This window comes from Poromitra crassiceps (genome assembly GCF_964638095.1).
Source record: "Poromitra crassiceps genome assembly, chromosome: 2".
Taxonomy (NCBI): Eukaryota; Metazoa; Chordata; class Actinopteri; order Beryciformes; family Melamphaidae; genus Poromitra; species Poromitra crassiceps.
Window position 1 is genome coordinate 89466392 of NC_139624.1, and position 14894 is coordinate 89481285.

The 14894-nt window shown below is 42.8% G+C and overlaps 1 protein-coding gene across 2 annotated transcripts in view; it reads right to left on the minus strand.

The window, feature by feature from the left end:
• The window catches only part of snx16 (sorting nexin 16), a 51377-nt gene that overhangs the window by 12965 nt on the left and 23518 nt on the right, over positions 1-14894 (minus strand). For both annotated transcript variants that reach the window (XM_083655924.1, XM_083655925.1), the window contains exons 6-7: positions 5879-6015; positions 3428-3544 (exon numbers count right to left, since the gene is read on the minus strand). In XM_083655924.1, the coding sequence (XP_083512050.1) occupies positions 3428-3544; positions 5879-6015 (254 nt within the window). The remainder of the gene's footprint in view (positions 1-3427; positions 3545-5878; positions 6016-14894) is intronic.

Sequence of the window (14894 nt, forward strand, 5' to 3'; positions counted from 1 at the left end):
GAAACAGGAGGCGTGATCTCAGATCCCATTTCTCACATTTGGCGGAAGAAGCAGCAATTAGACCATCATAGACACAGCTCATTAGGTACTGAATTCAAACCTGGTGTTATGCTAAATATTTTGCACTTGCATTTTGAATTTTTGGACTGTGGGCGGTTAGCAAGTAATTATGGACATGACCTTGGATTCACTCAGTTCTTCTACATTATTTCCCTTTACAGCTGTGGAAAATCCAACATCACCTTTAATAATGGTTAAACCTTTTAGATCTCGTCCTATTCATAAAGTCACTGTTGACTCACTCCATGTATCCTGAGCTGCTGGCAGTACCAGCAGAGCCTAGGGGTTTAGATACATACAGTACATGTTGTGGAGCTGCCAGCCGGCTTGAGATGAACACTGCCTTCTATGTAATGTGATTAGGTGATAGAGGCTGGAGTGGGAAAGGCCCTCGCTGCTCAGGACCTATCAATCAAGTTTAATATCATAAGAGCGTTGTTGAGGCAGCCGCAGTGAAAGAAAGCTAGTCTGACCTCAGATTTCTGCCCATACAATAGCAAATGGCAATAGCTTCTCTTTCTAAAGGACACCTACAGTAAATCCCAGAATGAGATATGTATTTCCCTTACTGGGTTTGGCTGCTCCGTCAGCTGTGTAAAGACAGCCTAAGATCGCAAAACATGATAATGATAAACCTACTGTATACCAGTAATAATTTTATTTCCATGTGTTTTCACAACCTGAGCATATACTGTAGGCCAACATTCAGTGTTCTAAATGGGAAACAAGTTTTTATCAAAATTTTGATTTGAAGTATTTGAGAGCATATATATATATATATATATATATATATATATATATATACACACACACACACAAGCTGAGAAAATATATGATTTATCTATTTATTCCTCCGCCAACAAAAATAGTCCCCTCAGCTTTCCGCTTTGTTGAAAATGTAGCCTAATAATCAGCCTAATTAACTGCAGGCTGTCTACTTTTTGTCATACACATTGATTTGCACGTTTTCATTGTTTGCCTCACAGTGTTTGCTTCGTTTTTGTTTTTCTCCAAATCGTCAAGTTCTGCAGGTGAAATATGAGCAAACCTGGAGGTTTCCGCAGAAGAATGTTGCTCCCCCTCGTCCTCTTCTGACAAGCATTCATAGTTTAAGTCAAAAGTTATGTGAGGAAATAAATCCATCTTTGCGCTCTCGGTATCCTAACTGTGTTACGCTTTGTGAATGACGTTCAATGTAACGTGGCTGGTGTTTGTTTTGTTGGTTAGAGCAGCTGTGAAACATTTTAGACAACAGCACGAGCTCGAGTGTGATATTGCTTTTATGTAATGTGGCTGGTGTTTGTTTTGTTGATTAGAGCAGCTGTGAAGCGTTTTGTTGATTAGAGCAGCTGTGAAGCGTTTTGTTGATTAGAGCAGCTGTGAAGCGGAGTGATATAGCCTACCCTACACACAGTGAAGCGCCAGTGTGTTATCATGAAATATCAGCACTGGTAGGATCCCTCTTGTCCAATCAAATTGCTCGGCCGGAACTAACTGTTGTATAAATATATATACACACACACACACACACACACACACACACACACACACACACACACACACACACACACACACACACACACACACACATATATATATATTTATAAAACGGCTCTCTCAAATCAAGCAATCTGATTGGTTCACAGCCATTGTATAATTCCAGTAACCGAGTTCAATAACCCATGGCCATGGGTTATTGGTTGCCATGGCAACTCTCTTACTAAAAGGCAGCGCTGCGCTCGAGCCAAACAGCTTTCTCCTGATCTGCTGGAGGGTCACTAGTCCTTCAAGTCTTTGTACAATGAGTCATTATGGACGCATGATGGCGCAACTCTCTTACTAAAAGTACCTCAAAAACAAAATGGCGGAGACAGCTTTCAGATCCTTGTGAATCGATCTTCGCTTATAACTTTACTAATACTTTGCAGAAAATGATGTTTTGTACAAGAATAGACACGGGCTAATGTCTTAACCCCTCTCTCGCGCGCCCTCACTCTTAACCCCGCATTTCTAAATAAGACGTAACGTTACTTGGTGTCGGCATACGGCTCTGGTGTCGGGCTTTGCAAAAAGCTCTCAGCTTCTCAGCAAGCGCCAGGATTGGCCAATGTCGACTTCAGTCTCCAGAACGATCCAATCAAATCACCCGCACGTCTATCTTCTTGCTAGAGGTCCCGCCTTACAGTAGTGTTTCAACTGACTCTATCAGAATACCATGCCAGTCGGACTTACCATGCCAGTCGGATTATTATATTATTATACTTGGAAACCGTTTTATAAAAGCAATATAGCACTCGAGCTGCGTGGTGTTGTGGAATATATCCCGCTGATCAACTGACTCTATCAGAATACCATGCCAGTCGGACTTACCATGCCAGTCGGATTATTATATTATTATACTTGGAAACCGTTTTATAAAAGCAATATAGCACTCGAGCTGCGTGGTGTTGTGGAATATATCCCGCTGATAAGCTGTTATCCCACTCGGCCTGCGGCCTCGTGGGATAACAGCTTATCAGCGGGATATATTCTCCACAACACACTTGCTCTCATGCTATATTGCTTAAATATACCGTATATATATATATATATATATATATATATATATATACACGGTATATATATATATATATATATATATGTGTAAGGGATAATGTATATTGAGGCGGTGATTACGGGGGAAATAATGACCGACAGGTGGATTGAGCCCGACGCGCCAGCGGAGGGCTTAATCGTTCACCTGAAGGTCATTATTTCCCAGTAATCACCGCCTCAATATACATTATCCCGCTTAGAACACGGCCTACAACTAAATCATTCAATAATCTGACAAAAATAATTATTCAAATAGATTTTTTAATAGCGTTTTCAACGACAAAGCGGTTTCATTCGTAATTGGCACACAAGACACCACAGCTGCAACTGGTTGGCCTAATTAGTAGTGTCTGCAGACAAAATGCTCTTATCAACTGATTAATCCAGGTGTGGCAGAGCAGCGGTCGGTTGTCGAGAAATAATGACCGGTGAATATTGTTGATTGACCAATCAGAATCGAGTATTCAAGAGAGCCGTGTTCTAAATATATACAGTATATAGACATGCGCAGTGGATTTTACTAGGGGCTTTTAACTTAATTTGAATGGCTAAATGGATTAGCCTGCAGAGGGAAAAAGGGGAGTAGGGGCGTATATGATTAATGTGTGCCTGTGTGTGTGTGTGTGTGTGTGTGTGTGTGTGTGTGTGTGTGTGATTAGTCCATGTGTTTGTGTGGCGTCCGCTGCTGAGTGTGCTCCTACATCTCGCATACATTGATTAACATGTGTACACAGTATGTGTGTGTATGTGTGTGAATGTGTGTGTGTGTTACCCATTCTCGTCAGGCATTTCCTGGTCAGCCTCGGCGGCGGATGACTCCACGTCTGCACTGCTGTCACTGCCCTGCGCCGACAGGCCACAGGGAGACTCTGGGCTCACACACTGTCCACTGGAACAGACAGAGGGGGACACACACAGTCACATCTTGCCATTTCTCATCAATGTAGTTAAAAAAAAACAAAATCAACAATTAATGGTGAAAACATCAATAAACTAGTAATAATCACTAATCACATGGGAATTACTTTGTGTGTAAAATGCGGGCATTAGGGAGGCCTGATGATATACAGCCATTCTCGACAAAATTCCTGCTTACTTGTCCTCTCTTTTAACCTTGAAATATGGAAATTGGCAATCTCCGTTCATGGGACAGTATACGATTTACTGTTCCCAAAGTCCAGACTGAACTTGGAAAGAAAGCTTTTAGGTTGTCTGCACCTACTGCATGGAACAATCTTCAGTCTGATCTTAAACTTCACAGCGTTACCATTTTAATGTTATTCAAATCTATGTGTTTTCTGTTGAAACTTTGTGTTGCTGCTATTCTTGGCCAGGTCTCCCTTGTAAAAGAGAGGGGACAAACAGTGGGACAAACCTGGTTCAATAAAGGCAAAAAAAACCAGCACATCATCGATATCGGCCAATAAACAGCTTTAAAATTAAATACAGTATCGTCATCGAACATTTCTGTCGATATGACAGGCCGATAACATTACGCTTTAATTATGCCCAAATGATCGATGCTTACATAAATAAAAAAATATATGGCATGTTCTATATAACCTAAGTTGAAGCCGTTTTCTTATTTTGTGAATGTGTACCTTTCGAAAAGCATTGTATGTATGTCTGCATCTGCCAGCGGGTCATCACGATACGAGTAGGCGTAATAATGCGTTAATTCCACTATAGGAGAGACTCGGGCCCTATCTTCGCAAAATCGGTAATTTAGCGTTTCGTTTAATGCCGCGCGCAATGCAAATTGGGGGCGTGCATAAGCGCATGCCTGTTATAATTGTACTGGACAATGGACATACCGTAGGCGTGCCACATGCCAAACCAGGCGTTTCAGCGCTAAAATGTGGGGATAGATGGCGTAATCCTATCGTCAGCAGCGCGCAGTTACTTTGCGCTAAGAGCTTTGAAAAGCACCTCCTCGGCGCTAAAATACTCGCTGCGCTTGAACACACCATAATCTCCGCGCTGCGCAGCGCAGAAACGTCATTATGCACGGACGTGCCACGCCAGGACATCAGATTCTGATGCTAAAATTGGGTAACCAGCAGATTATTCGGTGAGGCAAACAACTATAATTCACTGAGAAACTTTTATCAAATCGCAAGGAGGGGTTATGGTAAATGAATTGAGAAAACTTGTACATTGTAGCCTACTTGCAAGTTGCAATAGGCTATTCACCTTCACCTGCTATCCCATAACCCGGAGGGTTGTTGGCACCACAGCCGATCTGTCACAAGCTCTCTCCATCTCTCTCTGTCCTCGGCACGAGTCGGCAGCTCAATGTTTCACCGAGTTTTAATTGAGTCCACTGTAAATCCTCCAATCTTTTCTTTTGTCTCCGCCGTTTACGAGCTGCAAACATGTTTCTATTGTCCCACCCCAGTCAACAAAATAACCCGAATTGCATCAAAGCACAGATGTTTTTAACATTTTTTTTTATGATGTGATGGTGTCGTTATGAGATAGGGATAATATATACAGTCAATAGGCCTACACCTATCCAAATTACGCATGGGGAGAATTACAGCATGCCTCACGCAAACTGTATTACAGGGACGGCAAGACGGGAATCTGGATTGATTGATTGATGTAACGCCCAGGCATTGCCAGGCCACATTTGTGAATAATTCTGGTGGTTAACACTGCCCAAATCCCATTTGCGCCGTGCATAAATGATTTGGCACGCCTCTAATCTGCGCTTGCGCCCGTTGTTGTGATGAGTTATGCTCCCCCGCGAGTAATTGCATCCCCACCATATTTTGGGGCTGTTTTAACTTAAAAACATGGAGGTCACGTCTACCCAAACAATGATATCATTTTTAAACAGTTATGTTTCTGTATAAATCATTACAATATGCTCCTCCGTGAGATGGCGATGTGTTTAGCTGCTGCCGGGCGGGGTGCAAAACTCATCATAACACGTGGACACTAGCGCAAGGCAGACTGCTATCTTCCCTCCCTTAAGGCACACGCAAACAGGTGCGCAAGCACAAATAGGGGATATCGCCTGTACGGAGATAGGGCCCTTGATGTTCTCTGCAATTAGGTTGGAAAAAATGTGCGCATATATCGGTATTGGCATAGAACGCATTATTATGCATCCCCATTGTGTGTGTAACCATTATTCCTATATCTTGTGTGTGTGTGTGTGTGTGTGTGTGTGTGTGTGCACGTGCGTGCATGTGCGTGCGTGTGTGCATCTCCTGACTTGATCTGCTTCTCCAGTAGTAGCATGGCTTGCTCCCTCTCCTCCAGCCTCCTCTTCAGGGAGCTGATCTCCCTCTGCTTCTCCAGTAGCTCCTTCTGAAGACGATAGTTACTCTCCTCCAGAGTCTCACAGAATGCCTGCGGGCAGCAAGGGAGGGAGAGAGCGTGCGAAGGAGGGAGGGACATCAATTGCATATACAATTTGTCATTGCATGCATGCATGCATCATAATTTTTATATCATGTTACTCCCTGCCTTTTCGACACAAAAAGGCTGCTTTGGGTGTAATGGGAAATAGGTGTATTGACTGCTGATTGGCTGGTATTGACCTTTTTCACATCTGCCATTTTGTGTCTAAAAGGCAGGTGCAAACAAAACATGAATGAGGCTTTCCAACTTCCAATCCATTTAGGTTTTCTGGTGTCGGGCCCCTCGTTAATGTTTTTGTTGCACCTGTGTTCAGTGTTGGGCAGTAGCTTGCTACAAGTAGCGAAGCTACATAGCTTAACTACATTTCTCAGTAGCTTGGTGGTAGCTTCACTACTTTTGAACCAAGTAGCTTTTTCAGTAGCTAAGCTATTTATAGACCCAAGTAGCTTGTAGCTTCCCGCAAAAGCTACAAGCTACTTGCCAGAGAAAATCCATGAGCAAAGCACACAGTGGAGATTTCTGCTGCGGTTTGGATTAAACAGGAGGAGACATTGCATAATGTCAAGTGTGCCTGTGTGTAGCCAATAAAGCACTTCCATTTCCATTATGACGGACAAGTCTCATCCTTGCTTTTTAGCATCCTTGCCTCTCTTGCAGCAAGACCAGGCACTACTCTGCCTCTGATTGGGTTGGGTTTAGGCAATGAAGACTGATGATTGGTTAAGGGTATGGCAAAATATGGCATGTGCTGGCGAAGTTACATCAGCAACGAACTTTGAAAGATGGCAGAGCCAGAGGGAGCCACTGGCAGTGATGAAGAAGATGTTCAGGTTTTAGTGTCTGTTTTTGAATATTGTGCCAGTGAGAGTTTCAGTGTTTTATAATATAATAAACAATCAAAATGAAGAAAAACGAAAAAAAACGAAAAAAAAATAGAAAAAAAGTAGCTTTGATGTAGCAAGCTGCTTTTGCCATGTTGCTCGTAGCTTAGCTTGCTACATTTCTCTGGGGATAGCTTCAATGTAGTTTAGCTATATTTAATCGAGAGTAACTGATAGCTTAGCTTACTACATTTTCCAAGTAGCTTGCCCATCACTGCCTGTGTTACTTCCACACAAAATGGCTGCTGAAAAAGCGAATTGACGCAGAGACGTGCGTCATAACCTGCAAGCCAGTACTGTAGGTGTCATCAACGTACAGTCTACACACATCAAACCTGATGTCGTACCAAGTTTATTAGATCCAACGTCGCACAGTGTGGCCTGCAATAAACTTTAGATTTGGTTGAAATTTGAACCAAATTTCTAACTAATCATATCTGCAATTTATAAACTGGATTTGTGTGGGTAGTGTATTGCCAGCTAGCACTTGCGTACACACGGCAATGAGGTTCTGAAAGATGAACCAAGAGTCTGGCAGAGGCTTTGAGCCAAATTTCTAACAAGCGTCTTCCTCCATCGATTCTTGAAGAATATCCACACTTTAAAATGTTGAATGTAAGTCCTCTCTGTCATGGTCTGCCAAGAGAGGGGCTACTCTGCTCTGTGTCTCTATGTGTGTGTATGTATAAGTGAGCTCCGCCTCCTGCTATACACACAGATCAGCAGCCAGTCTGCTCTGCTCTGGATCTCAGAAGAGTGAACATTATTCATACATAACACTAATGTCAAATTCAAGTGCATTTGGTAGTGTGGGAAGCACTGCAGTAGCACAATTGCACTCTCATAATGGTCAAATATGCAGTCTGAAACCCTGAATGGAGCACTGGACTGAAAGGCACGCCCGTGCCAGCTGTCTTATTTCACGTCTTAAAAAACAAAACAGTTATTAACCGGTTTAGGGTGTCGGTTAATCGAAAATAAAATTAACCAAAAACTGACGTCCCTAAGAAAGTAAGTAAGTAAGTAAAACTTTATTTGTATAGCACCCTTCTCAGCACGGATGCACAGAGTGCTTCACAGTGGTTTAAAATCAAAATATAAAATCCAACAAAATATAAAATACAGCAAGAAAGGACATAAAAATAATACACAACATGCAGACTCAAGGAAGTATCCGATGATGCTGTCTGGCATATACTAGGTTTCGCCTAGTCTTGTCCTGCCCCCCCATCCCCCCCCCCCCCCCCACCCAGAACACCCTGCCCACATCTCCAGATGGGCTTTCTGGTTCCATATTACTAGGGCTGTCTTCTTTTTTTCCAATCTTTTATTTTATGGTTTTTCAGAACATGAAAAACAAAAACAAAAACACTCAGACAGGAAAAGGGGAGAGGCGTGAGGGAGAAAAGATTAGACTAGTCATCCCAGCATATATAGTTAGCACCCGGCTACGTCCGGACTTGTTACTGTGGTCTGAGGTAGAGAAGAGAGTTTATTTTATCGAACTCACAGTCCCGTGGGAAGATCGAGTTGAGGAGGCTTATGAGCGCAAGAAAGCTAGGTATGCTGAAATGGCAGCAGAGGCAGAGCAGCGAGGTTGGAGGGCTCGAGTGCGGCCTGTAGAGGTGGGCTGCCGTGGTTTTGTGGCAAAGTCCGTTATTGCCTTACTAACTGAGTTGGGCATTCGGGGACGGAGCCTGAAACTTGCGGTTAGCAACATGTCTCAGGCAGCAGAACGAGCAAGTGAATGGCTGTGGATAAGGAGGAAACATGCTAGCTGGGGAGCTCGCTAAGGTCAGATTGATTGTTTGTTGTTGGTCATGATTAACGGTCCGCATCAACAGGGCTGAATCATTGACAGTGGTGGTGTAGTCAGGAATGTCATACCGAACCGACCTGGATAGCTAGGCTTAGATAGTGAGGTAATATGCAGTTGTGCGGTGGTAGCATGGAGGGGGGTGTTTCCAGGACGCTGGATTACACCGTTAAGCCTTCTTGAGGTGTCGTGGGCCTAACTTAACGAAACGTCGGTGAAGGAAGGTGCCCACTTGAAAACCCCAATGACATGCTTCATACTGCTGTTGGCTAGGGTAGGTAACTAGTGATTTGTGTCTTGTTTATTAGTTTGTTAGCCTGTTAGCTTGTTTTATTCTGGATTGGGCTTCTAAATGTGTTTTTCCTCGGATTTTGGCACAAGGGATAGTAACATCTTGTCCTGTGTATTAAAGCAGCTACGAGCAACTTTTTCGATTGTTATTAAACAGTATAATTACAATATTGATGCATCACATCTTACCTATAATAGTAGCTGAGACCAACGCAGAGTAGTCTCGCTTGAACCCCGAGTGAATCGGCCAGTGTAGTCTGTCTGTGGCCAGGGAAGATCAGGAAGTGAAATGAAACGGTTTGCAGCAGCCACTTCAGCCATAACCACAAAATAACTTCCAAAAAACCTGTTAGAATATAACGAGAGATGTTCGCGAGAGTATGCGTGGCGTTCACATTGTTATGCTATGTTGCTAGGCAGCGCGAACGGGGTAGGCAGGCAGCTGCGTTTCACTTCCGGGTTTCACTTCCGGGTTTAGCCGGTCCGGCGGTAAGAGAGAGAGAGAGAGAGCCCCCTGTTGACGCGAGTTTAGACAGACACAGACTTAATAATCATCTAAGGCAGTGGTTCCCAACCTTTTTTGTGCCGTGTACCCCTTGAGCTGTTTTGCCATGCCAAGTGTACCCCCTGACAGCGTGTTGATGATTCTCCCAAATTTGTTCCATTAATCTCATTCAACTTTTACTATCCAATACAACTGATTATTAAATTAAAACAATATAAAATTAAAATCGTTTTGAATGACTCCCCTTTAATACAAATAGCTATACACTTATTGAGAATGAACAAAATATTATATATAGCCTAGAGATAGATATATTCAGACTCACACAGTAACAGTTTCAACTATTTTTATTTAGTCACTTGGCACCTTTAAAAAGACACCTGAGCTAGTTTGTCTTTCATAAGCTTTGACAGTTCTGGGGACAGCTGTTACCAGGCAAAATATCACACATAAGATAAGTAGATCCAAAAAGCAAAAGTTCAAATCAGTGCACATCACACAAAAATAGCACACAAAAATAGCACACATATTAGATCCAAAAGGCAAAAGTCCAGTGCACATTTCCCAGTTCAGGATATTCCCTTTCAACCTCACAGCAAAACACTGCCAAGAATGAAGACAACTGAATATTAAACTAAAATCATTTGAATGACAAAACTCTTATGATTCAGTTATTTGGCAGCTTTAATGAGACACCTGAGCTTGTTTGTCTTTCATAAGCTTTGATAGTTCTGGGGGCAGTGTGGCAACAGCTGTTACCAGACTGTTCTCCACATTCAGTCTGTTCCTCTGCTTGTTTTTGATGTGGGTCAGAGCTGAGAAGGTCACCTCACACATATAAGTAGATCCAAAAGGCAAAAGTTAATTCAGTGCACATTTCCCCAGCTCAGGATATTCCTTTTCAACATCACACCAAAACTCTGTCAATGACTTTTCAGCATGTGCCATCTTCAGCCCACGATCAGAGGACATGTTAGGGCTGCTCGATTATGGCAAAAATCATAATCACGATTATTTTGATTGATATTGAGATCACGATTATTTAACACGATTACTCATTGACATTGAGAACATCATGAATTTATTGAACATTTACACTGCCTTTTTATTTAACATTGGATGTCTTTGGATTTTAGATATAATTGAAAATAAATAAGCGAAAATAAATAATAAAAGTGCAAAGATTTAGAAATAAAATAAAAACTAAAATAAATATACAGTATAGGCCTACTATGTTGCAGTGAACTGCCACAACCAACTGCAACTATTAATCTACATTCAATATGTTGGTAAACATGAACTAGTAGTCCTTAAACCTCAAAACTAACCAAATGAGAACACTAGTAACGTTCGTTTACATTACATTAAATTACTCATTTGGCAGATGCTTTTATCCAAAGCGACTTACGTCGTTTAGGTTCATAATAGGCTATTGTTAATGTTTATCTGTGAGCTCGTTAGCTGTTGAATATGCGGTCGCATTGTAAAGAGTGTCCTGAATCGATGACTGTATGCGGTGGCAGTAACTAGATGGGGCTTTGTATTTTTGTTCATTTGGCGTTTATTGCTTGGTCATAGACCACTTTGTGAGTGGATTTCAAGTGATAGGTTGTGTTGCGGAGTGCTGCCACGACCGCGGCGCGCATATCTTGCACTGTTTGTTCCAAGTCTGTGGCTGTGATTGACAGGTGGGTCAAAACTCGCATCGCAATTCCGTGCTGTATATTCGCATCGCTCTTGATGTGTGGACCTTTAAACTCGGCGAAACCATAGTGTTTCCACCCCACATACGTTGTTTTACCTCTCCTCTCGACCAGCGGCTCTCTTTCTGTGACTTCTCTCATCTTATTCTTGTGCTACTACGGAAATAAGCGGGGAGAAGTGCAGTGGCTCTCTGTTCACATGACAGTCATTCCCAACTCGAGCGGTGTGTGTGTGTGTTTTGGGCTTTGGGGGAGGGGCCGAGCACACCGCTGCAAAGGAAAGGGTGCGCTCGATTTACAACACAAGACAGAACGAGAGTGACAAGAGCCGCAAAATCGTATTAATCCTCAATCTTTCCGCGTACCCCCTGCAATGTGCTCGCGTACCCCTAGGGGTCCGCGTACCCCCGGTTGGGAAACACTGATCTAAGGGAGCAATCTCCAATTCACACGGCTTTGGTCTCAGCTATTATTATAGGTAAGATGTGATGCATCAATATTGTAATTATACTGTTTAACACATTGACTGCCAGACGTTTTTTTCTTGCTGTAGGTAGCTTCTGCCAAGCCGTTTTTTGAGGATTGTGGCTCATTTTACAAGAGCCGAGGATTATTTTCTGCTTGGAGTTTGTGAACATACAATATCTCAAAAGTACTAATAGAATGTGTACTTTCTCTGTCTAAAAGAGTTAGTTTGTAGAGTTAGTAGTTATGTAAGCATTAGCAGTTGAATACAGCATGGTTTTAGCGTCAGAAAAAATATTCAGAGATAAACGGCTTTTTGTGAAATTCGATAGAACTGTCACTTTAACCATTCATTTTTGGCATCAGTAAGACCTAAACAATAGTTTTGAACAGTAATTTCCTCCATAACAGCAGTAAACTTCCCTCTGCTCAACTCCTCCCTCCTGTGGGCGTTCTTTTTGGCTGCAGCGCCATGTCACAAGCACTTTCCTACCTTTGCAAATGCACTTTCTCATACTCTCGACCTCTCAAATAAATTTCTGAATAGAAATTAAATTACTCTAAATTATAGCGAAAAAGAAACAAAAAAGAATGGGTTGAAAATCCCATTCTAAAAGCCTTTTAGAATGGGATTTGTTTCCAATTTGGTGTCGGACTAGGGGGCAGTCCCCGCTTGTCACCAGTTTGCTTTGCTGCTGCTGTGCGGGTGTGAGCCTGTCTGTGCGGCCGCTCTTTGAGGACGCCCGGCTGGACTCGCCCGCCTCCCGGAGCCCTGGCCGAGAGCTCCGATGAAGCCCCTGCGACTCTGGTCATATTTACGCTGCGTGCCTCAAAGTGTGCTCCATCCGCAATCCACGATGCAAGTTTGCAATCCCGCACCGCCAGCAATCAACGCGAAAACGAAAGCGCCTCCGCCAATCCATTTTAATGAGAATGGAAATGGATCACACTGCTTTTTGCTTGCCTTCCTACTTCCTTGTCGCCACTTAGTGGGTCGGTGGAATGGGTTGTACACGTTGTACACGTCCAATACTTATATAAGATATGTAAAAGGGTTAGATGCACAACCCCCCGTTAAAAAAAAAAAATCGATGCCAAAAACGTGTTTACACGTTGTTGGCAGTCAACAGCTGGATTCTGAAAACGTGTTTACACGTTGTTGGCAGTGAATGTGTTAATAACAATCGAAAAAGTTGCTCATAGCTGCTTTAATTAATTACTAGGGCTGTCTTCTTTTTTTCCAATCTTTTATTTTATGGTTTTTCAGAACATGAAAAACAAAAACACTCAGACAGGAAAAGGGGAAAAGAAAAAGAAGAAGAAAAATACATTCCCAACTTTTTCAAAGTAGTGCTACCAGTCACGTAAAATGCCTATGTGCTTACAAAAGATACTGCGCGTGGGATCCACTACAAGTGGTCCATAAGCAATCAGCCAGGTGAGTCACTTGTCGTTTTTACCCTCGTCAAAATAGGCTAGGAACGGGTCCCAGATCGCTAAAAATTTCCTCAATGAATTGGTCCTCTGGAACCTGAGTCTCTCCATACGCACAACCGAGACCATGTCCGTCAGCCACAGCTGAAAAGAAGGTGGAGAGGAGGACTTACATTCCTTCAGAATTAGTTTCTTGGCAACAGCCATCCCGTGTCAAAGATTGCTGCACGGCCACCGGGAGGAGCAAAGAGGACTCCGAGCAGCCAAAGATGGCGAGTTCCGCCTCTGGTTGAAGGGTTATTTTGTAGGCCTTAGAGTACCAGTCAAATATTTTGGCCCAGAATCCGGACAGTGAAGGGCAAAAGCAAAAAGCATGGGACAGTGTGCCCTCCGACACCAAACACCTATCACATAGTGGCGAGACAGAAGGATATATCTTGTGTAACCTATGCTTGGAATAATGAAGACGGTGAACAACTTTAAATTGGATCAGCTGGTGTCTGCTATTAACCAAGCAGAGCTGGACCACAGACAGACTCCTGTCCCATATGATTTCAGACAGATCAACACCAGGTTCCCCCTGCCACGCCTCTCTGATCCTCTCTGTGGGGGCCTTAATGCAATCGTCGAACAAACACACAAACCTATAAATAAGATGCCCCGAGTTGGGAGGGCTTAACAAAACCTAAAAAAAAGCATGTTCATTTATGAGAACTTCAAAATCATGAATCTTGGATCGGACATAATGTCTAGCTTGTATATATATATATATACATATATGTATAAAGATGTGTTTGGGGCACTAAAAGTCGACTATTCGATCATCAGTCGAGAGACCCGTGAGTGGACGGTGATTCCTCAAGTCGAGCAGTCGTTTTCTTTCTCTCTCCCTCCCCCTCCAGTCAGTGTGGTGTGCTGTGCTCTTAAAATACTGAACACTACGTCGTCAAAGTTGGCACGTCTTAATTATAGTCCGTTTCTCGCTGGATGTGTCATTACATTATTAATATCTTACCTGGATAAGCTCAAATGATGTTGTTTATGTTATCAGTCCGACTTGGAAGCACTCTCTGCCGGCCGAGCAGCCGCACAACCGTGGGGGCGCCCACTGGCCGACAGAGGGTGGGGGTGAGAAGAGGCTGACATAACGTCATGTTAACGTTACTTTATTCAGAAACCACTTCGATTTGCATGTTTGCAGCCTAGGGATAACTCAAAGACATTTTATTGATCTATTCACGTCAGAGAAAGCCAGGATTAAACAAAACAATATCAGAAATACACAGAACGTCCGCCCGTGTGTCTTGTCCGGGTATAGAGTCCTGCCCGAGGGGCTTCAGACTTAGGAGAGGAATTTCGAGGTTTGAGTGACAGATTGAGGGCGAATGGCGTTACGAGAATTACTCACAAGCTCGTTTTTATGCTTTTCCATTGGTTGCATTTTGTAAAACCCACACAGAGACGTGAAGGGTGACCAGTGGCATTTGTTTCATTCTGTTCCGTCTTGTCTCTATGACCTTACAGAATGGACGGTTAAAGCATAGTCTCTTGCTTACTTTAAAACCTTTATTAACAACATACATATAACATAACATTCGCTCTAGTCTAGCTGGTCTAGCTGCTGTGATCATGAGGATATCCGACTTGTGTCACACTGTTATTGTTCCCCGGAACAACATGAATTAGGAACTAACAATCCTATTGTTACAGCATTGATTCATTACACGACGCTATGTCCCCCACCCCCCATCTAAATTGATAAGTTATTTAAT